The sequence below is a fragment of the Penicillium manginii genome, assembly GCF_028828005.1.
Source record: "Penicillium manginii strain IBT 31320 chromosome Unknown utg000011l:1.0-1395921.0:1.0-1396616.0, whole genome shotgun sequence".
Classification (NCBI taxonomy): Eukaryota; Fungi; Ascomycota; class Eurotiomycetes; order Eurotiales; family Aspergillaceae; genus Penicillium; species Penicillium manginii.
In genome coordinates this window covers 1,028,087-1,055,808 of record NW_026643112.1, presented here as the reverse complement: position 1 = coordinate 1,055,808, position 27,722 = coordinate 1,028,087, and the positions used below count along the sequence as shown (strand labels likewise).

Here is a 27,722-nt window from a genome sequence, read left to right as displayed (position 1 = left end):
TACAGGTGAAACTGATAATTGTCTATTCAATACCAGCACCCGCAGATCTTCCTATGCTATAAACTGGAAATTATGAACAATCGCTGAATACAGCGAGGTTCGAAGACACGAATGTGTTGATAACGCTACTAGTATGCTCAAGAAGAACGTTTCAGCCGGTATGTTAACGCAAACAATTGCTCATTTCTCATCGAATGAGATCAGGACGAGCACTATTCAAATTTCCCGCATTTGCTTCGTGTTTGTGGAATGAGGTGCGACTTGACGGCTTGCGGCTCTCTGCAGCCCTCGCGAGTTACACCGAGCTAATGAAGACAGCCCGTTTGCAGACCAAACATCCAATTGAATGAAGGTGCACCAGCTTCAGCTCTGGGACCCATCCCGATATCCTGCCGAATATGGGTGAGGACCTGGGTTGAGCGGGGCAGGGGCAGGGATTCATCAACCAAAATGTAAGGTGATTGGGGGATCGGGTTGTGCTAAATAACGACTTTGGGAGCTGACTAGACCAGGAGGTGCGTCATATACCTGCAAGTAGGCACCTTTGGTCTCAATTCGTGAGAAGACTGTAACTCGTATAATGATTGGCTAGGCGAAACGCTTCGAGCCACTGAGTACTAGTACTACTAGTTAGAGTAGTGCATGGAGTGAAAAGTGTTCTTTATTACAGCTAGTTTGCTACATTGAATATGAGCTCGTGGGTAATTTATCGTTGTATGGGTCATGAAGGGACATGAATCGTTGACTTATTGCTCAAAGTAGAATCCTCGTCCAGATATCACATCGATAGGAATGATCGTTCAAGTCCGGGAAACAACGAATCCCAATCAAGCATATCTGGATCCACATTAGCGCTGAAATCTTCGAAGAAATCATTGAATGATGGAAGTGTGGGGTCCTCTATAAAGAGGCCAGCCCCTTGGTCTGGCAGAATTGTCTGAGGATCTTGAGCTGCAGGAACCGATGATGGATGAAGTGTGGCACTACCTTCCGGTCGGGGCGGTGAATTTGTTCCGGGAGAAATGAATGGGATGTTGTATCGCTTTAGGACACTGTGGAAGGCTCCCAGGATTCTTTCTGCGAATGGGGATTGGCCCTTTGCATCCTCCAGAACGGTGAGTGCGCCGAATATCTCGATGCGGATTTTTCGGTCATCGCCTGTCTGAAAACTTCTGTTCAGGCAAAGGTCCATCAATAGCACTATAATCCCCATGCATACACAGTGTAGAATACCGGAGGATCTGAGTCGTATCAGAGTGAATGGTAAATTCTCGGTCCGGAGTTGGCGCTCGGTTCGAATTACCATTCTGGCCGCCTCGAGGCACGCATCTCTCGAGTAGAGATATTTCGAGTCCTTAGCACCTTTTGTCAAGTATGGCAGATGCATGCGACACCTTTGGGCATTGACCAGGCAGTTGAGGATGTAGCGCTGAGCAGTGATCGGGATTGATCTGCGTGCATCCGAGTCAGGCACCTGGTCTACCTCGAAGTCAATAGAAAAGAACGGCGGTAGACTGTTGATAAACTCAATCATTTTGGCATCAATGTCTAGTATTCTCTGGTAGTTTGTTGGTCCAGATCCAGCATGGCAAAATGATTCGCTATCAGTAAGTTCACGACAGAGCTCAGCGTGACGAAATCTTTGCAGGCAATAGGACATGGAGGTCGGTTGATCGATGGGCTGACCGACTCCTTCCATTCCATCCACGAGATCCTCATCATTCGCATTGATTGGCTTCTTTGTCGCCATGTGGCTAGGGTTAATCAGGTAGGTCCCCCTATGGGCACCTGCAAACTGGGAGAATTGCCTAGGGATGTTGTTAAAATTGTGATGCTCGGATCAATATTGTGATGCATACCAGTCGGTCCCGACCAAGTTCCACCAGACCCGTCGCGCCACCTCCGCTCTGATGGAATCTGGGCGAGGTACATCCAAGTTTCCATTTTGTGGGTGATCAATGCGGTGAAGAGAGAGTTGTATTGCGAGGGATGTAGCAGAAGAAAACCGAAAATGTGCCTGAGATGAGATGCCAACCATGTTGCAAATGACAAAACCGACAATGATGGTTGCTTGAACCTCTTCGATGGTTCCAGATCCGATCCGATGAGACACATCCAGTAGATCAAGGGTTCTATGGAGCCACAGCGAAGCTTTTTCGTGGGCTTCCTCCGCAGAGGTGATCAGGGGTTCCGGTGTATCCCGTTCCGTCCAGAAGAAGAGAGTGCTGGTAATCATCGCTAAGAGAAGACAAACGTCTCCTAGTCGGGGGTCGCTCTTCTGATTCAAACTATAATATATATCGCGAACCAACGAACGGACCGACGGCGCATGAACCACATGATGGAGGTGTGTGATATCAACGAGGTACTTTTCGACAATGTGAATCGATTCTTCATGCAGAGGGAGCCAAGTGTATCGAATGCGTGCGTTTTCTCGACTTATCAGGGACCTCGAAGACATCGCAAGGTTGATAGAGCATGTTTTAAATTCAATCTCGGACGAAAGCAGGCAGTTCTGTCACCATACGGCGCGTCAAAACAAATTGACAACTATGCAACTTTTGGTTGGAGATACATACCGTTGAAGGGGGGTGGGTTATCTCGCCTTCCAGCCAGTCAACATCGCTTGATGGGGAGGTCTCCAAACGTTTGTACCGGTCGAATTTCCGCGCAAACGAACCGGGCGAAGCATGGGAAGGCGGGCTCCCGGCATGCATTGAGGACCCATTGGAGGTCATTGGAGGTGTTCCACCTTGGCCAAGGACGATATTCTCTAGTAAGCGCAGACGCGCCAAGACATTTTCATCGACGCTAGGCGGAATGTCGGTCGAACAGCTTGCTTGGGCTGAAGGCAAGGAATCATCTTGCGGGCAGTCGAGGCCACGGCTGATGCAGTTGGTGCATGGGAAGTTCCGGCTGCATCGGAGCTTGCGCGACCGGCAGAATGTGCAGGAAACTGGACGTGATCGCGAGCTATCTGCTCGGCTTTTTACAACTCGAGCCATAACTAACTAATGCAGCTTTCCGTTGGAGTGGAAAGAAGGCTGACCTCGGCGAGATGCGGACGTGCTCGCGTTTGGTTGAGCGAGGGACTCGTCAGAAAGTTCATCAGAGTCGAAACCGCTGAACTCTTGAGATTCGTGAGGGGACCTAGAGCCTGGAGGCTTAGACACCGAAATTTCTGTAGCGGACGCGAGTATTTGTTGCGTTTTTCTGAAAGGAACAGTTTCGTTGAGTCCCAAACGCGTAATTCTGTGACGACTGTTAAGAGAGTAACAGTCTGTTCCATCCCTCGCACAATACTTGTAGGAGTGGGCACAAGTTCTCGTCGGGTGATGATGCCAACCTGCTGCAACCTACTGTTGAGGAGGAGTTCCAGTTGGAAAGAGAAGGTAGTGCGGCGGCCGATAGCCGCCACAAGAACATCCATATCGCCAAGCTTAACGGGTACCTTAAGGTACTGGTACGGAGAGGGCATGGAGAATAGAGTGGGCAAAGAGGGTGTATATGATTATTTGACCATGAAGACCAAGCCTAGACGTGAAAAAGAGGTCAATTTTCTTTCAATTGTTTTTTTATACATGCTGCTTCTTTCATTACCTTTCAGTGAGGCAAATAATTATACTAGTAGTATTCATGCTGGCCTTCTAGCGGCCATCTTTTGGCTATCTTGGGTTCGACCGGCTAGCTACATCCAGCCAATCAGCGATCGAAGGCCCCGCGGAAGTTCCGCGGACCCAGCAAGCAGGTACTATACACCCAGCTCCAATTTTAACACTACAGATATAAAAGGCAAGAGACAAGGAGTGATGTGAACTATATCATCTTGGTTCAAGTCTTCAAATTTATCAATTGATTTATCCACAATACTCAAAATGGACGCCATCATAACCCAGATTCGTGATTTGGCCAAGTCGGCCGACGGAGCTACTCGACAGGACATCCAGAGAGATCTGCGTCAAGTTCAACGAGATCTTCAGGACCCGAAGGAAGTCCTAATGGACCTTGCAAACTCGGTATATTTCTCTTCTATCCAAACAATTGAATTGGGAGTTAACAAACTTGCACGAGGAAGTTCCTACTCGGCCCCGTCATTCGCATCGGCGTGGACCTGAAGTTATTCCATGCGGTTGCCACGGCCCAGAAGCCATTGACAGTCGATCAACTGGCTGAAATCACTGAGGCATCTTCTGGTCTTCTTGGTAAATCTGGCTTTTCCCGCTACATTATCACTTCGAAATGCTAATTACGGTGACACTAACAGAGAGACTGCTCCGCTATCTGGCCTCTAACAACATAGTGAAGGAAGTAGGGCCCAACGAGTATGCCGCGAGCAATCTTACCTACATTTTCGCTAGCGAAAAAGGAGAGGCGATGATATCCCATGGGTGAGTACTTTTCCCTTTGCGTCATCTTGAGAAAGTCATTGCTAATATTCCAAACCCAGCTTCGACTTCCATGCCCTTCACATGCGAGAAATGCCCGAATACTTCAAGGAGACCGGCTATCAGAATATTACGAGCACCAAGTACACTCCGTTCCACAAGGCATTCAAGACAGATCTCAATTCCTTCGACTGGCTTGCCCAGCACCCCGAACATTTCGTCCCGTTTCAAAAGATGATGACTTCCCTAGAGGGTTCCGAGTGGACCGAGGGCTTTGAGCTTCTCAACTCCGAGGCAAAGCAGATTCCCTCTACCCCCGCCCAGCCATCAGACAAACCCTTCTTAGTGGATGTTGGAGGTGGACATGGCCACCAGGCCATTCAGCTGGGACGCAAATATCCCAACCTTCTCGGACGTCTGATTTTGCAGGACCTTGGCGCAGTCGTTAGGCCTCTGTCTCCAATTGAGGGTGTGAAAATCGAAGAATACAGCTTTTTTGATAAGCAACCTGTGGTGGGTATGTTGAACTCTCCCTTTTTTGTTTCAGATCTTTGTTTCTCGAACAAAACTAACAAAGCTTTGCTAGGTGCGAGATTTTACTACCTCCGCCGCATCATGCACGACTGGCCAGATCAAGATGCTGCAAAGATTCTCCAAAATATTGCAGGGGCAATGTCATCCCACTCGCGCATTCTGATTGATGATGCCGTTCTGCCCGATACTGGGGCTGTTTGGCAGGTCACTATGGCTGACCTGGCTTTGATGAACTGTTGTGGTGGTGTGGAAAGAACAAAGAGGCAGTGGGAATCACTTGCAGATGCTGCGGGTTTGAAAATTGAGCAGATTCATTCTTACATCGCTTCGACCTACACTTCGGTGGTGGTCCTGGCTTTGAAATGATTTTCCAAGGTTCTAGATTCCAAGGTTGAAGATGGAGTCATCGCTGATCGATCAATGTATAAATAGTAGAGCTCCTAGGTAGGTATATTTTAGCCGCTCGTTTGAACAATCTCCTTTCATGAATATCACTTGGGCACCAAATGGAAATTGGAATATCAAGAATTTACACGTTTCCAATGTAACAAAGTCCCTTTATACCTATCTATTTCCAAAATAACTTCCAAAGCCCCGAGAGTGGAGAGTGAAATGCCCAGCGGGCGACGGCGCCAAGACCGACCCAGTTCGCCCTGACGACATTCCCGCCCGCCACTTCATTCTTCAAGTTTCCAACCATCATTTCAATTTTTGGCCAATTCAGCTTCGTCTTCGGTCCATTATTGCAAAAACCCGACGGAAAGTAACAGATAGGCAAGGCAAGTGAGAACTCTTTTCGCTTGGAATTTACCTAGCATCTCGCCTGAGCCACGCATGGCCGGGGTTAGCGCGGAGGCGGCATTTGCCTATCACGAACCGCCAATAGCAACAATCCTCAACCTGACTGGTTTTATCATCCTCTTAAATATCATAAATGTCTGTCTTGACAAACTTCTATATTGTGGCCTGATTGGACAGCTCTTCGTTGGCATCCTTTGGGGCACGCCCGGCGCGAAATGGCTCGATCGCGAGACAGAGACCGTCATCCAGCAACTCGGATATCTCGGTCTTATAATGCTTGTCTATGAGGGTAAGTATGGACCCCACGCGTAATCAGGGAAATCAGTCGCTCACATTATAACAGGTGGTTTGTCGACGTCTATTAAGGCAGTGAGAGCCAACCTCTTTGTTTCTCTTTGTGTCGCCATCACCGGCATCGGTGTGCCTATGGGTCTGTCATTCATTCTCAGAGAGCTGGTTGGTGCGAGCTCCTTGCAAGCATTTGCTGCCGGTGCAGCGCTCAGTGCTACAAGTCTTGGGACTACCTTTACAATCCTCTCGACAACGAATCTGATCGCCACGCGTTTGGGTACTGTGACAACTAGCGCTGCAATGCTCGATGACGTCGTTGGGTTGGTGATGGTCCAAATTATCTCAAACCTGGGCGGAAATGGCTCATCATTCGACGCTTTGACTGTCATTCGACCGGTATTCGTGTCTATCGGATTCGCAGTGGGGCTATTCCTAGTGTGTGCATTTTTGATCGGACCCTGTGTCAAAAAGGCGCTTCGCTCCAAGCTGAAACTGCCTCGATTTATGAAGACGATACAGTTTGCATTTCTCTACCAAACAGTTGTTCTGGTCGGGGTTGTAGCGGGTGCCACTTATGCGGGAACATCCAGTCTCTTTGCTGCTTATCTTGCCGGTGTTATAGTCACCTGGTTTGATGGTACAATTGCGGATTTCAAGATGGCAGAATCTGCTGGCCAAGATGATGCTCACATTTCACACGAATCTGCAAGCCAAGTGGCTGATAGTTGTTCCCCGGGTTCCCCTGAGCAGCATAGCGACCCTTCCACCGATGTTTCAAGTGCTCGATGCGATGAAACACTGACTGGCGAAGTAGTTTACGAGAGATATTACAAACAACCGGTATCTCGACTTTTAACACCCCTGTTTTTCGTGAGTCACGTCGCATTATCATCATCTTCATCATATTTACATTCTATACAGGCATCGATTGGGTTTGCAATTCCAATCACCGAAATGTTTCGGGGAAGTGTCATATGGCGCGGTCTGATCTATTCCCTGCTAATGATGTTTGGAAAGATGGTCACGGGTCTATGGCTAGTTCGGTTCTCCTTCAATCCCGTGTCGAAACTCATCAGTCATATGAAAGATTACATTCCTGGCCCTCGCCTGTTTTGCACTCCGAAGAAACCCCATGAACCGCAAAAGAGGAAAGAAGAGCCTCCTTCAAGTTCCGCCACGGCTACTTCGCACGACCAAATAAACGAAAACACGGAACCACACGCCAAAACCTCAGTCCACAGGTCTCCTTCTAACCGAGAGACTACGAGCCAACCCCAGCTCCAGCAAACTGAGCGCCTAGAGTCGAATCAACGCTCCTCCACTACGTTCCCAGCAAAGCCCAAATCATTGTATCCGCCATCTATCCTCGCCTTGGCTATGGTCGCTCGGGGGGAAGTAGGATATCTGATTGCTTCGCTAGCACAGAGCCAAGGCATGTTTTCAACCGGCCCCTCTAGCGGAATATCAGAGATCTACCTAGTGATCATATGGGCTATCTCCATCTGCACACTTGTGGGGCCAATCTGCGTTGGAACCCTTGTCAAGCGAGTCCAGAAGTTACAAAAAAACAGAGGGAACTCTGGCTCAGACCCACTGGGCGTTTGGGGTATCTGAGTGCGTTCCTAAGTGAAGCTAAGCCCCAAGGCAGCACTTGAGGTGTTAGGCAGCAGGAAGATGAAAGAATGAAGAAAAACCTGCTCGAAGAGTAAAAATGCCGAAATAAATTGGATTGAATGTCGGTATTCAGCCCTCACGTCACGATTTCTCTCAGCGACGTCAGATCTCATTTGCATAGACTTAGCGTGAGAAACTCTAAACTTGAACCGCCACATTGTTATACTTCTATGTCACTTCTCGACTGCCTCTGACAAGAGAATAAGTGGATCCACCACACTGCTAGCAATTTTCCAAAATCCTATTCTTCCCGAGTCAATAAATCTGGGCTTTGCTCAAAAACCGAGAACCCCCGGGGAGGAGGTGAAATGCCAGCAAGCTTATATTGCCAAGGCCGAGTTGGTGCAGTCAGCCCTTTCGCAAATGAGAGTAATAATGACTGCAGCCAGCCAGTCAAATTTCAGAGTCTATCGTGGGAGAGAAGTTTAATTTACTCTGTACTTCAGCTCTTGGCATTTTGAGGCGCCCAATGTGGGACTCAACGTACGATGGTCCGTCTATAATGATGCCAAATGATTGGCCTTCTTCTCCCGATGCTTTATGCACGCAGTACTGGGGGGGCCACAAGGCTGCATACGCTAGCTGGCAAGCGCATCTGCATCTGCATCGGCGGCTTTGAAGGACCCCTGTATGCAATTAAAACCTCGGAAGCGGACTGCACAGCCCCATTCCCTCCAGTCTGCTTAATTAATTAGTCTCACACAACCCTTAGGCTCTTTCCCCCTGTTCAGGATAGTCCCCGCTCTGGCATTCCCATGATACCTCAAGGATCGATCCGAGATGAGCGAAAGCCAAGTGGTTCGTTTTAATGCACGACGGCAAGGCTTGCAAAGAGTCCGTACTGGTTGTGCGACGTGCAAGTATGTTCATCGTCTGATCGGTTGATTCTGATCTTCATGTCCCCGGTCAACATGGAGGCTAAATCTATACCATCACATCAGAATTCGCAGGGTCAAGTGCGACGAAACACACCCTGTCTGTAAACGATGTCAATCCACCGGCCGAAAATGCGATGGATACTATCTCGTGTCTCGAAGCGAACTTTCCCAAATCATCCCCTCGAGAATACCCGATGCGGACGATATTTCTCTTCGCAGTTTGGAATTCTTTCAGCATGTGGTGGCCCCGGTGCTCTCTGGGCCATTGGGCCGATCATTCTGGACCCATCTCGTTGCTCAACTCGCTCATCAGGAACCTGCCGCAAGGCATGCTGTGATCACCATCAGCGCTTTGTACGAACAATTCGATAAAGGGGTGCAGCAGATTCGGTCGCCGTACGATGATGGATACGCAATGCGGCATTATAACAGCGCTATCAGGGACATAATATCTCTCAAAGCACACTATCCCGAACAGGTCGACACGGCCATCATAGTCTCCATTCTCTTTTCTTGTATCGAGTGCATGCGAGGGAATAAGGAGGCCGCAGTCAATCACTCTAGGCATGGGATTCTACTCATGAACTCCTCCCGCCCCAACGCAGAGCTAGCTTCTATCTTCCGACATCTGAGTTTCGTGACCCTGTTCTCCAACGAGTGTCTAGCAGAACTTCCCTTCCTAACAAACGGCGGCTACCCATCCGCACCAACCCCATTCCAGACCTTTGCACAAGCACAAGAAATGATAGACTGGCTAGGATACCACGCGGTAAAACTGGCTCGACTAAGAGACCGACAAAACTCGCCCTCAACGGCGTCGAAATATACCCAATTTTTCTCAAAGGAGATCCGCCGACTAAATATTTACATGGAGACATGGTTTGTCTCATTTACCCCGTTGAAAGAGCAATCCGACACCGATCCACGACACAAGTCTATCGCCCAAATACTGGAGATGCGATGGCTGGCAGCGAAGATATGGACGAATTCTTTCATGGAAAATGATGAGACCGCATATGATGCCTACATTGATGAATTCGAGCGAATCGTCGAGATTGCTGAACAGTCACCGCCGACTGAGGATCCCTTCTGGTCAAGGTCTCCCAAATTCATGTTTGAGATGGGCTTTGCGCCGCAGCTTTACTTCACCGTTATGAAGTGTCGGTATCTTCCACTTCGGCTTAAGGCCCTTTCCTTGATGAAGGAGAAATGCTGCAAGAAAGAGATTTTGTGGGACTCAACGGCGATATATATGAGAGGTAAACGGGTGATTGAAAATGAGCATGCGATGCAGCTTCCTGATGATTTCAGTCTCCAGGTGGTGCGTAAGAGTATTGAAAGTCCTCCTGCTGCTCCGACTGATAGTCATCGAGTTTGCGATTTCACCATCGAGGAGATCGAGGATGAAAACTCCGCCGGAGTTCATGGGTCCGAGTTAGAGATTGGTGGTAACCGGATTTACTTTCATTTTCCAACCTCACTAACTGAGGATATTTCCAGTGGCTGATGTGATGATAAATGATCCATTGATTTAAAAGCAAGATAGATCTAAAGTACTACTAGTTACTCTAGGCACTTCTCATTTGAAAGCTAACCCTGCATTGTTCCAAGGCTGCATATGAATACTCGAGATTTATTGGCGCAATTTCAAGGCCCACCGTGACAGTTTCAAACTGTCTCCAGAGCTTTGCCCAGAAAGTTTGTGCATCCATAGATTCAAGTTTCAAGTTCCCATTAGTAGAACTTGAATACTCCTAGTGATTTCCTAGGTACTTCCACCCGGGTCGCGGGTAAACAACTTGAAAGTAGTAATAACCTTCCATTACAAGTTGACAGCCCATCTGGAACTTGAAAACCTTAAAACCTTGGAACCTTCGAATATAACCTTTTCAACTGGAAACTGCTTCCAAGAATATATTTCACACAACCTCTCTAGGCTCAATACAGATGCGGAGTAACAAAATGCGATAGATAGCTTGAATATTGTACAATGATATGAGGTCCCCACTAGATCTTACCACCAGTGATCTGCTCACCGAGCTTCTTGACTCGGTCCTGGGTGACATCCCAGCGAGCAGTTTCACTCTTCCGTGTCTCATTAACAGTAGACTGAATAGTTGGGGGTGTACCCAGGTTCCACACATTCTCACCAGGCTGGTGGTCATTGCGCCATTCCACGTTTTCGCCATCAGGGAAAGCGCGGTCGATCTCCGCAGACAGCTGTTCCTCCGATGTGATGAAAGTGCGCGCATGCATGTAGAGCGAGTGAAGATCCTCCTCGTGCTGAGCCTTCTTCTGAGCCTGCTTCGCCTCAAGTCGGGCCTTGGAAAAGGCCAATCGTTTTTCGCGGCCGGCGTCGCGCAGGAAAGTGTCGTTGGGGGCAAGCATGGCCGCAACAACGGATGGCCGTGTCAGACGCTCGTCTTCGGGTTCTGGCTGGTTGAAAATGCGTTGACGGCGTTCCTGGGTCATGCGGCTGCGGGTGACCACTGTTTTCTCCGCTGCGACCTTGCGATCGTGAAGGACGCTCAGACTCTCACGGAGATGGCTTCGTCGTCGGTCGGCCATCTTCAATTTAAAAAGTTGCTGTTCACGTTCCAGCTCGTCCGATGCGCGACTCGGTTTCTTTGTTCGAGCGGGCGACACGGCGTCAACATATTGCTGTGACGGCTTGTCGGCACGGCGGACAGGAAAGATCTCGCGAGGAACGGGGAGAGTACCCTTGACCTTGGGTTTGGCGGGATTGGTCGGTTGGATAATGCGAGGAATGTCGAGGTAATGGGGGGGATTCGGGGCCGACTCGAAGGGTGGTAGAGGTCGAAAAACCGCGGGCCTGCACATTGGCAGCCCGGGTGACGCGGAGAGCTGACATTTTGCGGCAGCTCTTTAGACAAGATCAATTATGTATATTTAATTGACACAGTCGCACTCGGTAGAGCCCCGGTCTGTCAATGAGACTAGGTGGAATGGAATGATCTTGCTCTTGTATCGGAAAGGAGGATACGCGGACAAGCCCAGCGGAAGAAAATCCAAGCGGTCTGTGAGTTTTCAGGCAGAAACTAATCGGCTTTCAGGCCAATAAAATCTCACCGACTTGGCAGAATGTCACGTGTGATATATCGACGGCAGAAAACATCGGCGGTGAGGGCGGTCAACCATCGGACCCGTCCTTAGCGCCGCTGAGAAAAAAAAAATAGTCCACCGAAATCTTCCTCCTCTTCTTCCGCGCTCTACCACTCCTCGTGTTTGGTCTTGCCTTTGAATTTTTCTTTCAGGTCATTTCCCTTTTCACCCTCCTATTTCTAAGGACAACCTCATCATGGGTACCGGAAAGAAGGAGGCCGCACGTAAAGTGCGGCAAGGAAAGCCTGACGATGGTATGGCCAATGTCACTACCAAAGGTGAAAACTTCTATCGGTATGTCTAGCCATGGTCTCAGGTTATTAAGTCACCTCTTTCTAACAAGCTGCAGCACTGCGAAGCAGGCGAAGCACCTGAAGATGTTCAAGGATGGTAAAGCTCGGCGCAACGCTGCTGGAGACATCACTGTCGCCGCCTCTTTCCAATCCCGCGATGCCCCCGTTGGTCGCATCGAGCCCAACCGTAAATGGTTCGGCAACTCCCGAGTCATTTCACAGGAGGCACTCACTTCATTCCGTGATGCTGTCGCCGAACGTGCCGCGGATCCTTACCAGGTTCTCCTCAAGACCAACAAGCTGCCCATGAGCTTGATTCGGGACAATGACAACGTGAACGGACTGAAGCAACATCAGGCTAAGATGGAGGTTGAAAACAACCCATTCGCCGATACCTTTGGACCCAAGGCTCAGCGCAAGCGTGTCAAGCTTGGTGTCTCTTCTCTGGAGGACCTTGCTGGCTCGACCGCCGACCTGCAAAAATCATACAATGACAAGAATGACAACGGCACAAACGAAGATGGAACTCCTATCGTCGCAAGTGATATTTCCTCATTCGCAGAGATCAATCTCACTACTGCCCGAGAGTCTGTCTTCTCCAAGGGTCAGAGTAAGCGCATTTGGAACGAGCTTTACAAGGTCATCGATTCTTCCGATGTGATCATTCACGTTTTGGACGCTCGTGATCCCGACGGTACTCGCTGCCGCAGCGTTGAGAAGTACGTCCGCGAGGAGGCTCCTCACAAGCATCTCATCTTTGTCTTGAACAAGTGTGATCTTGTCCCAACCAAGATTGCTGTAAGTCTCAACTCTACCAATTTCCCCACACTTCTTCATACCCCTTGTCTTTTTTATTTGTTCTTGCGTTCCTTGTTTTTTTCTTTTGTTTTTCGTCCGGCATTCACGCCGTTCCATCGCTAAGTCAAGGCTTCTTCCTACGACTCATGTCGTTGCTCTGCTCAATGGAGGTCTGTCTGTTACAGCTTTGGTAGATTGACACTTTCCCGCACCGAATTTCTTTCTGAAGCTAGGTTGACTTGTCTTCGTCTTGAAGGCCTGTCGTAAGGGACAGCCGTGTTTTGTTTTTGAGTAGAGTTCTGCCTCTGCCTTTTCTGGTGGCTTGGTGGCAGAACTCTTAGTAACATCCCACACATTTTTGCCTTCTCACTCATCTTGTGTTTTGATTACAATATACTAATTTGTATCCGACACTAGGCTCAATGGGTTCGTTACCTGTCCAAGGACTACCCAACCCTCGCTATGCACGCCTCGATCAACAACTCTTTCGGCAAGGGTTCTTTGATTACACTGCTTCGTCAGTTTTCATCTCTGCACTCCGACCGCAAGCAGATTTCCGTTGGTCTGATTGGTTACCCCAACACGGGCAAGTCTTCCATTATCAATACTCTTCGCGCCAAGAAGGTGTGCACTGTTGCTCCCATCCCCGGTGAGACCAAGGTGTGGCAGTACGTTACGCTCATGAAGAGAATTTATCTCATCGATTGTCCTGGTGTGGTCCCTCCCAACCAGAATGACAGTGAGACCGATATCTTGCTTCGTGGTGTCTGCCGTGTGGAGAACGTCCACAACCCCGAACAGTACATTCCCGCTGTCATGAGCCGTGTCCAGCCTCAACATCTGGAGCGCACCTATGACATTAAGGCACCAACTGATGCCATTGACTTCCTCAGCCGTCTGGCTCGAAAGGGTGGTCGTCTGCTGAAGGGTGGCGAGCCTGACCTGGATGGTGTGGCCAAGATGGTCATCAATGACTTCCTACGCGGAAAGATCCCCTGGTTCACTCCCCCGCCCAAAGCCGCCGTGCCCGAGGGTGAGGAGGACAAGGAGCCCGTGAAGGATGGCCGTGAAGGTCGTCTGGGTGAGATGGGACGCAAGCGCAAGATCAACGAGAAGACCGACGAGCCCGCAGACGAAGCCGATGCCTCGGATTCTTCCGGCCCCGAGTTTGAAGGCTTCAACGAAGGTGACAACGATAGTGACAACGACTCTATTGCCAACCTGGAAATCAGCGATGTCGAGAGTGGTGAGGAGGACTGAGCGCCTTGTGACACCGCGGGTGCAATCCCAATTCTCTAGTCTTTGGACTTTTGTCACCGCAACATGGCCTGCGACTCTTGAAATACAGAGCATGCATGAATGCCCATCACCCCCACTGCCAGCTGGGCTCGTCTCCATTGTGGAAGGGCCCAGGTTTCTGACATCTGCATGATACCGGGTGGAAACGCCCGATCAGCAGCACATTGTCAACGGCCACGTTCCTGGATTGCCAACCCAATCCGAAATGATCCCAAGATCATCAATGGCCAGAGCTACCCTGGAACAGCCCCAGCCGAGTCCGGTCTGAGTCTGGCATCAAATGACCAGAGCGAGAAGAGCTGGCCCCACATGAGATACCCGATCCTTTTAAGGAATCCAATGAAAAGTTTTCTACCTATAACTATGTTGTGAATTTGCGTATACGTATTCTGTAGTTCTAAAATGGCAATTGATCAACCTTGCCAGCGAGCTGAGATTAGTACAAGTACCTAAGTAGGTACTTTTGCTGCCCTACTAGTAGTATTCAAGCTTATATATACCACTTCGCTCAATATCTATCAGGAGAAAAGGTCAAACCTTTGGAATAGCTAGCTTTGAGCCATCCCAAGTCTAGACTATCACACTACAGGACTCTAAAAGAGTAAGTTCCACGGTTCGCGGATCTTCCGGGGCACACCGCCCGCCTTTCAGTGGGGTCTCCTTAGCACTTCGTCATCTCTCTCTCTGAGCTGCACCGTGCTGGACTTTGTCTTGGCTCTACTGCTCACCGCAATGTTCATGCAGTTATGCCGGACGACATGTCTATGATACCTTACAATGGCGGAAACCTGGATGTTGTGCTGTAGGTCACCATTTTATGGTATGCTCTCTTTCATGGCTGACCGCGAACTAGCCGACACAATGACTCGGTCGTGGTTTTGGACCGTGATTCTCAGCAGTTAGCTTTGCGAAATGCTGCAGACGCCCATGAAGCTGGCAATCTGGAATATGCAGACTGTCCCTGGTGCCACCGCCCCATGCGAGATGGGAGTAGAGGCAGACATCGTGGAACGGAGGATCCAGAGGCGGAGTTCGTGAATCCGAACTACTTCCGCATGCTAAATAATAGCCTGCCAAGCTCAGCGAGTTCCTCACGACCTCCATCGCCTCGCCGCCGCCTCGTTCAGCCCGCTCTCCCACGCGGTATCACTAGTGCTCCCTCGCAAGCGTCACACGTACCCCCGCCTCAGGGTATCTCCTCCGCAGCCTTCAGTCAGGACTACTTCAAACGATTCTTTGTCGAGGAGAAGGAGCTTGGTAAAGGCGGAAAGGGTGTTGTGCTTCTTGTTAAGCACATGCTAGATGGCGTCTCACTCGGTCACTATGCTTGCAAACGTGTCCCTGTCGGCGACGATCACGAGTGGTTGGAAAAAGTACTTGGCGAAGTACAACTACTACAACATCTTTCGCACCAGAACCTAGTCTCATACCGGCATGTATGGCTTGAAAATGCCAAAATCAGCACATTCGGTCCGCCCGTGGCATGCGCTTTCATTTTACAGCAATACTGCAACGCGGGCGATTTACATAATTACATATATGGCTCCGTACAGACATCGACAACTGCACAGCAACTCAAAGATCGACTTCGGCGCAAATCGAGAGGGGAGCCTGAGCCACGGGCTGGATTGGGTGGTCCTCGCATTCTCCAGCTGGATGAGATTTATTCTTTCTTCAGAGATATAACCTCGGGCTTGCGGCATCTGCATATGAATGGGTATATCCATCGCGACTTGAAACCTAACAATTGTCTGCTCCATGACACGAGTGATGGGATCCGGGTGCTTGTGAGTGACTTTGGCGAAGTCCAGCAACAGACTGCGATTCGAAAATCAACTGGCGCAACCGGAACCGTGTCATACTGCGCGCCCGAGGTGCTTCGACAGGACTTCCCTGATGGACCCTTCGGCAACTTTACTTTCAAATCAGACATTTTCTCCCTTGGAATGATCCTCTACTTCCTTTGCTTTGCCGAACTCCCCTACGCCAGCGCGGATATAGTGCACGAGGAAAATGAGGATCTCGATCAGCTTCGGGCGGAAATTACAGGCTGGACCGGTTTCGACAACGCACGCCGTCGCCGACCTGACCTTCCCGAGAAACTTTATACATTCCTCGAACGGCTACTCGCTGTGGACCCTGACCGCAGACCAACAGCGGACGAAGTTCTCAACGGAATCCAAGCCGGCGCCACTGAAAGCTTCCGCTTCAAAAGAAGCAGTTCAGTGAGTCCCGACCTGCCAGGTGGCCCTCGAATTCACCCAGCCGACAGCCCCCAGCCATCAATGGAACGAGCTCTATCGCCAACGAAAAAGCTCCCCGCGCACGGCAGCCAACTAGCATATCGCCGGGACTCAATGTTCGACTCTAGCGGCTCGGGTTCCGGAAGCAGCAGAGCCCCAGAGCAAGACGCTGTTCTCGAAAATCCACCATCTTCAATGAGTCCAGACCGAAACATAATTATTCGCCAACACCGATACTCCACCACATCACCACCAGTCTCGCCAACCAGACTTCCACACGAAGACACTCCGACCCCATCCCGCTCCCACTCCCCCGTCCGGGCCCAACATCTCCTCCCCCCGCCCCCGAGCCGATTTCCACACTTCGACATTCTAACATCTATCTCCTCACCGGGTCTCCAACTCTCCCTCTTCCTGCTCAAAGTCGTCTCGGCCTTCCATCCCTGCTCACCACTAGCGGTAAATGCATGGGTTCTATACCCGCTCGTCCTCCTGGCAGCCGCCACTCTTGGTTTACATGACGTCCGGTTACAAATATCTGCATTGGTCGCTCATATTCTTGTCGTTGGTGTTGGGATGCGCTTTGGTGTTCTTTGCGCGTGGCGGCCGGATTCGGGCGGGGATGTCTCTTCGCATTGGTCGTCGTTTTGAGTGGGGAAATGGAAGGACCAGAAGTTATTCATGTTTCTATCCATGTGTTCAATGACGGGTTATGAGAACGCAATTACGATCGCAAAATTGAATTTGGATTATGGCGTCTAGGAGCTAGTATACTAGTATTATCAATTACAACATAATATTTTTCTTTTGGAATCAGTTACAGGTCTAGTAGGTACCTAGGTAGTAGTCACTACTAAACTTGAACCTACCTAGGTACAGCATACCTAGTGAAATACAACACTGAATATATTGTGAATAAATTAAGAGCTATGAACCTACAACATCTAGAGAATGTCAGGGCGCTTTAATAACCGCGTATCAACCGACTTAGAACCCCCGCCAGCCCCGCGTCCCTACAAAAAATGTCCGTAGGTATCCATGCGGACACCATACACACAAATTCTGCAGTTCGACTGAGCGTACTATAGCAGGGGCTCTGAAGGAGTACTCAGTCAGAGAATTGTCCCAGTTTTTGATCTTGGAATTCGTGATGTGGAGATACCATTGAGGGGTAAGACCAGCTGTCGTGACAAAAGCCATGACGGACGAGATTCCTATTAGCGGGGAGGAGAGGACGAAAGGGGGAGAAGGAGAGGTAAATATAGCAGTAAAGAGAGGACGGGGAGTCCGTTTGTTGGGTTACTTGTACACGCAAACAAAAAACAAACAAACAATCATGTATGATATCGGTTTATATTGGGTATAAATTGTGAGATGCACATGGTGTCGAACCGAAGAGGTCAAAGCCAGGCCGAAAATCAAAGCCAATGAGACATTACTTCATGCGAGCAGCCCTGAACTTACTGATGCGCCTGGGCTCGATTTCACCCTCACGGATCTCGTATTCCGTGTCTTGTTCTTCGTCCATGAAACCGCCTTGCTCCTGGATCTTGCGGTTACGGGCCTTGAAGAACTCAGTGGCGATTTGACCGCGGTGCATTTCCTCGTCCAGCTCATCTAGTTCAGGAGCAGCGGCAGAACCGGAAACGACGTCGCGTTCGACCAGTTTGTCGGCCAGAGTTTTGCCTTCGGGTGGATGGGGACCGGATGGGGTTTCGGTGATGTCCGCGATAGGACCAGAAAATGGCTTTGGTTCCTGTGGTGTGGCGGGGAACAAAGCTGGAGGGGTGGCTGCCGGAACGGCGTTGGCTTGTTTGCGAGTGAAACCGGGTTCGGATGACTGAGACGGTTTCAGGGATGATTCAGCCGCAGTGGAGCTCATTTCATTGGAAGCTGGGGCGGCTACTCGTGCGGTCTTGAATCGTGAGACCTTCTTGGGGCCATTGTTCGTAGATGGTCGGATATCTGGGGTGCGGTCTGTTCGCTCCACGATGGCATCCGAGAGTACAGCGACATCAGCCTGCTTTGCGGGGAGTGTCCTCTTCTCGGCGACGACAGGGTTGGGCTCAGCAGCCGGTGCAATATCAAGATCCTCTGCGAAAGCGACCCGCTTCTTTGGCTTCTTGCCCTTCTCGGAGGAGTCCACGCCATTGGGCTGGAGGTCTTGCACAGACGGGGGGTTCTCGATGTCGTGGCGCATTTCCTCTGGAAGAGAGTCGGTATTTTTGCCGACGTTATACATCCCACGAGCATTCAGTTTGGCTTCCAATTCTCGCATCTGCTGGTGGTACTCTTCAGACAGTACGGTGTGCGAGCGACCGTATTCATCTTCATTTTCTTCTTCACCGGAGTCAAAGGTGTAATCGTCGTCTTCATCGAACGAGAACTCGCTTCCCTCTTCGTCCAGCTCCAGCTCTGCGACGATGGCGCCGACTTCGTCGATTCCGTATTGAAACATCTCTCGGCGTAGCTTCGCCTCTTCGGGTGATTCATCAATGTCGGTGACGGGGGGTTGTTGACGGTCCTCGGGTGTCACGAGGGAAACAGGCCGTTGCAGATCGGGATCGTCCTCTGGCACAATATCATTTGCCTCTGGGGCATGCACAGGGCAGTCCGCCGAGTGGATGTGCGGTGTTTCCTCGGCCTTATCATCTGCTGCAACGCTGGCGGCGGTGGGGTCTGCGTTCTCGGTAGATTGCTCAGCCTCCGGAATATTCTGGAGACCAACCTGCTTCAAGACGTCGAGCAGCTCGGGTGCCTGGTCACCGGGGGTGTTGATCGTGCTTGAGATGACCTCACCATCTTCATCCAGCTCTTCCATGATCTCCCGCATGGGAAAATCGTTGCCACCTTCGATGGGTATTTGGTCCTGCTCATCCAGCGCATGCAACTCATTCTCGGCAGTCTGTAGTCGTTTCTCCATAGTAGCAACATTTTGCTTCACGTAGTCCATACGTCGACCAAGAAGATCGACGACCTGCCCGCGCGATCTGGACACGCCCTGGGAGCCAAGAATCTTCTGCATTTCCTCCTGGTCCACCAATGTGCCTCCAAACTCGCGTCCCACTGCCAAGAAGTCTTCGGTCGAAGCATTGTTGTCGAGAGCTCCAATCTCCTCACGGATTCCATCGTATTCGGCCTCCCAGGTTCTCCAGTGATATAGTGATTGTTGGAGCTGCAAGATGTTGTCTTCAAGAGTGAGGCGGCGCTGTTCGAGCGCGCCGAAGTCGGGGTTGGGGATGCCCATGGTGGGATGAATAGAGGACACTCGTCTATCGGCAGAATATATATACAGAAGTCTCCCGGAGAAGCCGCGTGTATGTGTGAAACGAGAGGAGGAAGATGCAAAAGGGAAAAGAGGGAGAGAGAGGGGAGAGAAGAAAGAAAAAGATTGGGAGGCGCCGGAAAAAAAGCGGGGCCGAGATGGAGTCTTATCTTATCGCCTCAGTAGCTTACATTAACATTGACATCCCATACCTAGGGTAGGACTCAACCTCCCCTCTTCATCACCACATCATATCACACCACCACACTCTATAAGCATGACGTCTAAAGGGATCGACCGCCGAGATGAAGATGGTATGTCTGCTACTGATCTATCGCAATCTATATTCCCCTAGCTAACCTGAACAGAGGTCTGCCCCGTCTGCAAATCCTCGCGGTATCTCAACCCGAACATGCGCTTCCTCATCAATCCAGAATGCTACCACAAAATGTGCGAATCCTGCGTCGACCGCATCTTCTCCTCCGGTCCATCAAACTGTCCTGTCGCCGGTTGCCGCAAGACCCTGCGCAAAAACCGTTTCCGCGCGCAGACCTTTGAAGACATCGGAGTGGAGAGAGAGGTAGACATCCGACGACGGGTGATGCAAATGTACGTCGCTAACACTTTCACTTCCATTCCTTAACTCCATTCTATTCCATCTCGCCGCAATGACCCAATCCCATCTAACACGCCAATCTTCCCTTTGTCTAGTCTCAACCGCCGCGAAGAAGAATTCGACACAAAACGCAACTACGACGATTTCCTCGAACAGCGCGAAGAAATAATAGCCAACCTCGTCAGCCGCACCAACGAAGCAAAAACAAACGCCCAACTAGCAAAATACGCCACAGAAAACGAGCAATCCATCCGCACAAACCTCGCCCTCGAAGAACAAGAAGCAACCTCCTTCCAAGCCCGCATGACCCTAGAACAAGAAGAAGCCCAGCGCCGCCGCCAAATCGCGCGCCAGGAATATGAGAACGAGCGCCGCGAGATTCAGGCCGGACGAGAGGACTTCTTGTCCCGACTTGCGTCCGGCACGACGGCGGACGCAAACACCATCGCGAGGGAGAGTAGTAAAGTACATCTTAAGAAATCATCCGCGCGACGCAGTGAGGAGGACCGCATTCGTCTTAAGCAAGCTGCGCTGCGGGGAAGTGAGACGAAGCGCGGTACGCCGCTGTCTAATTCTGAGATTGCGGGCGGGGCGGATTCCGGGTTGATTAAGGGCTTGAAGAAGATTAAGACGCCTGAGCCGGAGAAACCGTACGATCCGTTTATGGGGCTGGTTCCCGAGCAGAGGGATTACTTTACTCTGCGGGAGTCTTATCCTTCTACGTTCTTGGAGCGGCAGCGCCAGAATGTGCAGGGCTCGGCTGGTGGGTATGATCTGCGTGAATATTACTCGCGTACTATGCTCGAGGCGTTTGCCGGGCTGGGCGTCTTTGTTGAAGAAGAAGTGTCGAAGCGTGAGGCAGAGAAGAGTGCTCTCCCTACGGCCACTGAAGGTGCTGCGATTGCTGCCGTCAGTGAAAAATAAACTTTATATACTTAAACCGCATCATCTATAGCATAGCGGCGGCGTCCTTTTTGTCATACGCAGCAATTTTATTTATTTACTATTATTGACTACTGAATGGAACTTGAATGAAACGAAGCAGTCTTTTTGCATTCACTGGGTCAATTTTATTACACACTATAGACCACGCTTCAATGAGCCGAACGCTAGACAGAATTGACCTAGAAAAAGCAGAATGATGAATATCCACGCCAAAAAACACAGGGGTTATCGAAAAAAAAAAATCGGTTTGAGACTAAGCCCGACCAGTCAGCTCGGCAGTGCTCTCAATGCCTTCCCAGGGAAGTTCGGATTCTCCCTCCACGTCCAAATCCACCGATTTGGTCACATCAATACCGATTGACTCGAGAGTCTGCTCCATCTCTTGCTCTGTAATATGGTGGCCGGTCTTGTGGTCTTCCAAGACGTCGTAGAGGGCGTATATTTGGTCCGATTTCTGATCAATCTCTCTCATCAAGGTCTCGACCTTCTCCATTAGCGACTTGCGCTGGCGCTTGGCCATAGATGCGTCTAGCTTGTTGTATGCACTTTGGTATCCGGCCAATTGCATCTTAAGATGGGAGAGCTCATCCTCCAGAGCCTTCAACACGTTGGCGAGGGCAACGGCTGGTGGCTGGGAGGGCCGAATGGTAGGTTCGGGGTTATGCACGGATGGCTCGGGCATGCGCTCAGAGACCGGAACAGGTTGCGGAACGACAATAGGCTCATTATCGCATTGGCCATCGTTGGGAAGAACATTCTTACAAACTGTGCAGTTCTTGCCGTTGTGCTGCGCGATATCGTCAAGGGCTCGCTGGGCCGACTCGGGGAGGCGGGATGGGTTGGTGGCAGCAAGGTCTGCATGGCTCATTGTAATGTCGGGAAGAATAAAGGCAGATGTCATGTCTTCCTTCGGCGCACGTCTTTTGCGCGATGCCACAGAGGCAATCGAATGGTCGGAGTGGCGGCGATGGCGTTCAACGATAGGAACGATCAGGCTATCATCACCTTCAGTTGTCGCTACTGAGCGGGAAGTGATATCGCCAGTTGCTGAAGCAGGTCGAGGGATGGAGGGCTTGGGCTCGCGAAGGGAAGATTTGCGAGGGGCAGGTGTCTTGAGAATGCTCTGGCGAGTCGAGTTGGCCGTTTCATTTGCTGTCAAGTCCTTCGGAACACTCGGACGGCGCTGCTTGCGCTGCAGTCTCTCTTCCTCAAGCGTTCTCCGGAGTCGAGAGATCTCATTCTCCTAGAAAGTAAACATTAGCAGATATTATCGGAAATTGGTATGAAGTTCAACTCACGTCAATAATGCTCAGCAAGGTCAGCTCATCAACATCGGATGGCGCCCTGCTCTGTTCAGTTGCTTCAATTGGTTCGCTCACGTCTTCAAGGACCACTCGCTTCACTCGTTGCTTGCTGGTATTGGGCTGCTTCCTGGCGCTCTTGGACTCGGACACGCGGGGAGCCTCTGATCGATACTTCTTAGATCCGGATGTGCGTTTGGGGGTTGGCACGTCGATAGAGAAGAGCGCCTCTTCAGCCCGCTCCCTTTCAAGACGGTGAATCTCTTTGTCGACCTGGGTCGAGATCTTCGAACGAGACTCATCCTGGCGCCTGTTCTTGGGGTTAGATCGTGCACTGCGGGATGTCAAGTCGCGAGTACTGCGGCTCATGTCACCACTGCGGTCTGTGTACATTTGGCTATCCTCAACTTCAGATGCACTCGAGACTGCTTCCGAGTCACCGGTATCTTGCTCCCGGGTCTTTCCGGAGGAAAAACGAGAGAGCTGGGACCTGAGATCCATGTTCTCTTGTCGCAGGCCTTCGTTTTCAATCTTGAGTTCGCGGGTCTCTAGGTAGGCAACACCAAGCTGTGAAATAGCCGATTCGCGTTCTTGGTTCATGCGCTTGACGGCAGCTTCCTGCACTTGTGCCTTTCGATCGGCGATATCGAGTTGATTTTGCAACGCCACATTGGCTGCTTCGAGCTCTGGAACCAAGTTAGTAAGATAGTAACTGCAACATATTCCCTTGGGGGACATACTCTGGTTCTCATTGGCAGATGCTCGCTTCGAGCCCTTCTTATGATCGACTTCATCAGTCTCGTATTTGTCAGAGTGTCGGGACCGGCCTGCCTTTAGGGCGGCATTTTCGACACGGTAGTTCTCAAGTCGTTTCTCTGCGTCGGACTTGAACATTGATAATTCGGCAACCTTATCCTGCAAAAGTCGCAAGTTCACGAACAATGCCTTCTCATCATCTGGGATGGGGACAGCGTCAAGAGGCAAGTGCTGACGCGTGAACGAGACATCAGTCTGATCGTGGGGAGGAGACACAAATCGGGTAGAGCGGAGTTTCGATTGGCGAGTGAAGACAGGTGTTCCGTCTTCATAGACGCCAGATACAAGTTCGGAGATGTTGGGGAGGTCGGGAAGGAGGAAAGAGTTGCGAGTCATGGTGTCACCCATAGTGTTGTTCTGATTCTGCTGGGCTTGTGCCGAGGTTGTCTTGCGGGGGGTTCCCGCGTTACTGTGGCCGCTTGATTTCCGCATTTCCTTCGCGTAAGCTTCGCGCGACGCACGCTCTACGGCTTCGGCAATCTCGTGGGAGTGATTAGGGTTGGCAAAACGCGTCGATCGCGAATTGATCTGCGTTTGAACGGGTCGCTCATCGCCCAGGAAGGATCCATCGTATGATTCTCGCACTTTGGCGTGCATGTCTGACAGTGAGCGACGCTGATCGCGTTGTTGCGATTTGGAAGCTGGAGGGTTCATTGCTTCCTTCTGGTTCTGTGCTTGTGTTGCCCGGCGCAATTGGGCGTCTTTGCGTAGGTTTTCACTGACAGCGCGTCGTGTGCTGCTGCGGACAGACTGCTTCTGAGGAGTCGGGTACTCAACACGGACGGCGGGTGAAGAAGATCTAACGCTGTTTTCGAAGCTCATGATGGAGTCGCGCGAGTCGTCCACGCGACGAGGCTTGCCAGCGGCGCGGCCAAGTTCCATGGACAAACTGTGGTCGGAGAATTCGTCCCCTAGTTGGACTTCGTCTTCATCCGAAGGTGATAGTTGAGAGAAATCGGGGAAGGCGCGGTCGATGGTGGAGGTGTTAATGGCGAAGTCGGGCTCTTCGTCTAGGTGGATTTCGCGTGTCGACGCCAGAGCTTCGTGCTCGGGGTCAAAATCCGACATGGTAAGGCTCAAGTCCCGAGGCATGATCGCGACTTTGAACTTAGGAGTGAGGGTGGTGAATGGGAGGGCGAATCGGAAGTTGGGGAGACAACAACTTGAAGTGGCTGGGAGGTTTGTTTTGGCGGAATGTTTGGGGGCGCGCGGGCCAATCATGTCTCGTTTTTGGCCCCACTTCCATACTAGAGCATCCACGGATGGAGTAATACTAGTATGGAGTACATTTAGAGTGTCACCTAGGTAATTAGGTACTGATATAGATTGAAAATAATGTCATTCAGGTACTTCTAGTATTTACAATGGCATTTTAATTGCTCTGTATGTGAATCTCTGGACTTTGGAGTCTTTTGCATATCCAAAGGGCATCTGCTGGGCAGTGGCACGGCACTGAGACACTAGTACCTAGGTATATGTTTCGAAATGAAGTACTTACCCCATACTCACCTGGCATAGTGCACATGCCCCCAATTTGTAGGGTCAATACTTTCCCAACAACTCAGGCTGGGCACTCTATGTTTAAGTTGGAATGGAAGTAGCTAATACAGCCCCTGAAGTACTACTCGTATTATTTGGAAACAAAATATGCCATCAAGTTCTTCAAAATCTATCTCTATCCATTAACTGACATAATCTGAAATACAGCGACTTTGACGGCAATTCGGCAAATGATACATACTAGTTTTCTGCTACCGTTGACGCCACTAGGTCATGCTTCAGGTGATAGTAGGCTTGGAATTAAGACGATATGATACTTGAGATCCCGCATCTTGCCCGGGTAGAGTCGATACAATGAGACGAGTTCTGCTCCGAGACAAAATGTCTTTGTGGACCCAGCTTGCTTTGTTACACAACCCCAGACTGAGATATTGTCATTATCGGGGTCCTGCATGCCTTTGTGACTATCCGAGAAGGTCTCGGATGGACAATAAATCACCGTGTTGTGTCAATGATACGGGTATCATCATTGTTTTGCACAGAGACAGGTCTAAAGCATCGCGCAAGACATCTCGAGCAACTGGAAATATAAAGTAGCCAAATCCTAATTCTTGCAAGGAATCATCTCAAAATCCATATGAATACCTCTCAATCTCCTCAATTGTATGGCCGCATCACCAATTTGGCATTTATACACTCAATCCTTTTGTATTTACATTGAGTCGAACACCATTGCGCTTTTCAGAACCATGACCCCCCTTGTGTTCTGCCTATCTTTATTTCTCCTATTAATAGACTTCGAAGGTACGAGTTGAGTTATGATGTGTAGAAAGCGATAGGAACTCCCATACATTTGATATAAGCTAACATCTAGTCATTGCAGGGCTATTCTCAATAATATTTCTCATCACGTGCATACTATGGCATTTGATTCATCTGGAGAATATCTGGACGCAGACTCGGTCTGCTCAAGATGCCTCCATTCACACACCACTGGCCACCCGTGGCTATACGGTGCCGAATGAGAACGAGGATCTTTTTCTTCGTAGCTTTGACCGGAGTCTTGAGCGATTGAGCAGACAAGCTCCAGCTTATGAGTAGTCAGATCGTTTCATTCTAGTATAGACGATTTCTTGTTTCAATTCGTCAGATTAACAGTGTCCTTACCATTCCACACTGTAGAAAGTAAGAGCCTTTTGTATCAATTAATTCCAAAATAAAGGATCCTTCTGCATAATTTGGGTGGTAATTTCTCAGCTCTTCTGACGCATCAGAAATTTATTAAGAGTTCAGTTATTAGTTGCGTAAATAGAAGTCTCTGTCCAATTAATTTCGTAAGTATTAACAGACGTTGATCTAAGGTGATGTAGTTAGAATGGATCAGCAGTACTATCTATTGATAGAAATCATATGAAACCTCGTGGCAAAAGTCGCATCGGTGCTGACTCGAACATGGCAGCAATTAGAAGTATACAAAAGAAAATAACTAGTATTATCGATAAATACGCCGAATCTTGACCTAAAAATGATTTTTTCTGAACTCGTTTCAATAGAATAGAAGGCTTTTTTGTTTGTCAATTTGTAAACTCTTTTGTACTTAAGATGCCGTTATCTGGCGATTGAGAGCTCCTGAATCAACAAAGACCATTGTTTCAACCGAAAACAAACAGAAAGAAGAAATCACGAGGTATATGAAGACATACTAGTTCCTCGAAATTTATGCCGGTCAACAACTCAACATCCAAAACACGAGTTCAGAGCTTACCTCAACCCTATTACATAGCAGCTTGGACACAGTTTCACCATATTTAGGAGTCTTCATTCTTCATCATGGGCCAGTCTATATCCCAAATCTTTGGGGGCATAGATCCGTGGTACGTACCATCGGAACAATTGGAGGATTTGGGGAGTTGGTACGAAGAGTCATATGATGATCGAACTCTGAGACTTGTTGCGCGTATTAGCCGTATGAGGTGGAGGGCAATGCCAGCTCATCCTAGTCTGGCTATTGTACCACTTGAGTTCCGTGATGCATTGCAAAGATCGCTAGAAAATATTCTCATCGAGTGCAATGATGATAAATACAAGACTGAGTGGTGGATATATCGCTTTTGGAATCTTCTTGAATGGGCCGTTGAGGACAAGGAATACAGAAATGTATCCGCATCCACGTTGGAGCATTTTCAGCGAATGATTGACATGAGAGTCGAAGAGAGACACTCAGACCCTGATATTGCTCTCCGTTTATATGTCGATAGACTGAAAGTTATGGTCAATATGCCGGATTTTGGCCTTTCAGAATGGTTCATCTACTCATTCGCATTCTGGCTTCGCTGCCAGGATTTGCCAGACATGCCAGCACATCTGGAATTGCTGGATCCTCCAGTCGTATGGGCACCGATCAAATATCCCCAAAACTTAATCGAGTGTTCAATTGCTAACCTAACTCGTAGGCCTATTGGAAACCTACTCGAGCCCGAGGAGGTAGGGGTGTGTGGTGTTTGTCGCGAAGAGGTTGAAGACGGAACGGAAGTTACTGTTTTAGAGCCATTCTGTTCTCATTGGTTTCATACCGGATGCATCCATCATGTGTTTCAAATGAGCTCGGGAAGAAAGTTATGCCCGGCTTGCCGTACTCACATTGTTCTTAAGGAATAGTAAGTCATTGTTTGTTTTCTTAGTTCACGGAGAATTCTCTTTTCCAGTTTTCGAAATTACCTTGCCAGTTTTAAATAACAATAAAATCGGATCCATTTATTTTGCTCCTTGCACTTTCCCAATGCCGTAGATCTTATGAAAAATAGTATCTGGAGTGCATTCAATTAAATTACTTATGAGTGAATATCTCTATGTCCCTCAAGCCAGGAAGATGCGCTTTTATGAGAATAAAGAGCCATCGTGTCCGATAGAAAAAGTCAATCTTCCGATTAGTTCAATACTGCTTTCTATAACCACTTCCC

The 27,722-nt window shown here is 49.6% G+C and overlaps 13 protein-coding genes across 13 annotated transcripts; 7 read left to right on the top strand and 6 right to left on the bottom strand.

Annotated features, from left to right (window-relative positions):
• Window positions 1-778: 778 nt before the first annotated feature.
• Window positions 779-1,750, bottom strand: N7533_013670 (fungal specific transcription factor domain-containing protein; the record flags this gene model as incomplete). The annotated part of the gene is made up of 1 exon (XM_057110320.1): window positions 779-1,750. One exon carries the CDS (start codon window positions 1,748-1,750, stop codon window positions 779-781), a length of 972 nt encoding a protein of 323 aa, XP_056953022.1.
• A 90-nt stretch (window positions 1,751-1,840) lies between these two features.
• On the bottom strand, window positions 1,841-2,236 carry N7533_013669 (fungal specific transcription factor domain-containing protein; the record flags this gene model as incomplete). Its single annotated transcript, XM_057110319.1, has 1 exon — window positions 1,841-2,236. One exon carries the CDS (start codon window positions 2,234-2,236, stop codon window positions 1,841-1,843), a length of 396 nt encoding a protein of 131 aa, XP_056953021.1.
• A 771-nt stretch (window positions 2,237-3,007) lies between these two features.
• On the bottom strand, window positions 3,008-3,478 carry N7533_013668 (uncharacterized protein; the record flags this gene model as incomplete). The annotated part of the gene is made up of 1 exon (XM_057110318.1): window positions 3,008-3,478. The coding sequence occupies one exon, from the start codon at window positions 3,476-3,478 to the stop codon at window positions 3,008-3,010; it is 471 nt and encodes a 156-aa protein (XP_056953020.1).
• A 397-nt stretch (window positions 3,479-3,875) lies between these two features.
• On the top strand, window positions 3,876-5,285 carry N7533_013667 (S-adenosyl-L-methionine-dependent methyltransferase; the record flags this gene model as incomplete). The annotated part of the gene is made up of 5 exons (XM_057110317.1): window positions 3,876-4,016; window positions 4,076-4,202; window positions 4,265-4,388; window positions 4,448-4,902; window positions 4,972-5,285. The coding sequence occupies 5 exons, from the start codon at window positions 3,876-3,878 to the stop codon at window positions 5,283-5,285; spliced, it is 1,161 nt and encodes a 386-aa protein (XP_056953019.1).
• Window positions 5,286-5,753: 468 nt separating this feature from the next.
• Window positions 5,754-7,625, top strand: N7533_013666 (cation:proton antiporter; the record flags this gene model as incomplete). The annotated part of the gene is made up of 3 exons (XM_057110316.1): window positions 5,754-6,009; window positions 6,064-6,881; window positions 6,933-7,625. The coding sequence occupies 3 exons, from the start codon at window positions 5,754-5,756 to the stop codon at window positions 7,623-7,625; spliced, it is 1,767 nt and encodes a 588-aa protein (XP_056953018.1).
• An 840-nt stretch (window positions 7,626-8,465) lies between these two features.
• On the top strand, window positions 8,466-10,070 carry N7533_013665 (Zn(II)2Cys6 transcription factor; the record flags this gene model as incomplete). The annotated part of the gene is made up of 2 exons (XM_057110315.1): window positions 8,466-8,545; window positions 8,636-10,070. 2 exons carry the CDS (start codon window positions 8,466-8,468, stop codon window positions 10,068-10,070), a joined length of 1,515 nt encoding a protein of 504 aa, XP_056953017.1.
• Window positions 10,071-10,570: 500 nt separating this feature from the next.
• N7533_013664 (uncharacterized protein) lies at window positions 10,571-11,435 on the bottom strand (the record flags this gene model as incomplete). The annotated part of the gene is made up of 2 exons (XM_057110314.1): window positions 10,571-11,362; window positions 11,403-11,435. The coding sequence occupies 2 exons, from the start codon at window positions 11,433-11,435 to the stop codon at window positions 10,571-10,573; spliced, it is 825 nt and encodes a 274-aa protein (XP_056953016.1).
• A 447-nt stretch (window positions 11,436-11,882) lies between these two features.
• On the top strand, window positions 11,883-14,037 carry N7533_013663 (putative GTPase NOG2; the record flags this gene model as incomplete). The annotated part of the gene is made up of 3 exons (XM_057110313.1): window positions 11,883-11,980; window positions 12,036-12,777; window positions 13,195-14,037. The coding sequence occupies 3 exons, from the start codon at window positions 11,883-11,885 to the stop codon at window positions 14,035-14,037; spliced, it is 1,683 nt and encodes a 560-aa protein (XP_056953015.1).
• A 785-nt stretch (window positions 14,038-14,822) lies between these two features.
• On the top strand, window positions 14,823-16,970 carry N7533_013662 (protein kinase IKS1; the record flags this gene model as incomplete). Its single annotated transcript, XM_057110312.1, has 2 exons — window positions 14,823-14,878; window positions 14,930-16,970. The coding sequence occupies 2 exons, from the start codon at window positions 14,823-14,825 to the stop codon at window positions 16,968-16,970; spliced, it is 2,097 nt and encodes a 698-aa protein (XP_056953014.1).
• Window positions 16,971-17,754: 784 nt separating this feature from the next.
• On the bottom strand, window positions 17,755-19,566 carry N7533_013661 (prefoldin-like protein; the record flags this gene model as incomplete). Its single annotated transcript, XM_057110311.1, has 1 exon — window positions 17,755-19,566. One exon carries the CDS (start codon window positions 19,564-19,566, stop codon window positions 17,755-17,757), a length of 1,812 nt encoding a protein of 603 aa, XP_056953013.1.
• Window positions 19,567-19,861: 295 nt separating this feature from the next.
• On the top strand, window positions 19,862-21,124 carry N7533_013660 (TFIIH/NER complex subunit TFB3; the record flags this gene model as incomplete). The annotated part of the gene is made up of 3 exons (XM_057110310.1): window positions 19,862-19,898; window positions 19,953-20,193; window positions 20,296-21,124. 3 exons carry the CDS (start codon window positions 19,862-19,864, stop codon window positions 21,122-21,124), a joined length of 1,107 nt encoding a protein of 368 aa, XP_056953012.1.
• A 274-nt stretch (window positions 21,125-21,398) lies between these two features.
• Window positions 21,399-24,354, bottom strand: N7533_013659 (uncharacterized protein; the record flags this gene model as incomplete). The annotated part of the gene is made up of 3 exons (XM_057110309.1): window positions 21,399-22,388; window positions 22,444-23,132; window positions 23,187-24,354. The coding sequence occupies 3 exons, from the start codon at window positions 24,352-24,354 to the stop codon at window positions 21,399-21,401; spliced, it is 2,847 nt and encodes a 948-aa protein (XP_056953011.1).
• A 2,238-nt stretch (window positions 24,355-26,592) lies between these two features.
• Window positions 26,593-27,420, top strand: N7533_013658 (RING finger protein; the record flags this gene model as incomplete). The annotated part of the gene is made up of 1 exon (XM_057110308.1): window positions 26,593-27,420. One exon carries the CDS (start codon window positions 26,593-26,595, stop codon window positions 27,418-27,420), a length of 828 nt encoding a protein of 275 aa, XP_056953010.1.
• Window positions 27,421-27,722: the final 302 nt, after the last annotated feature.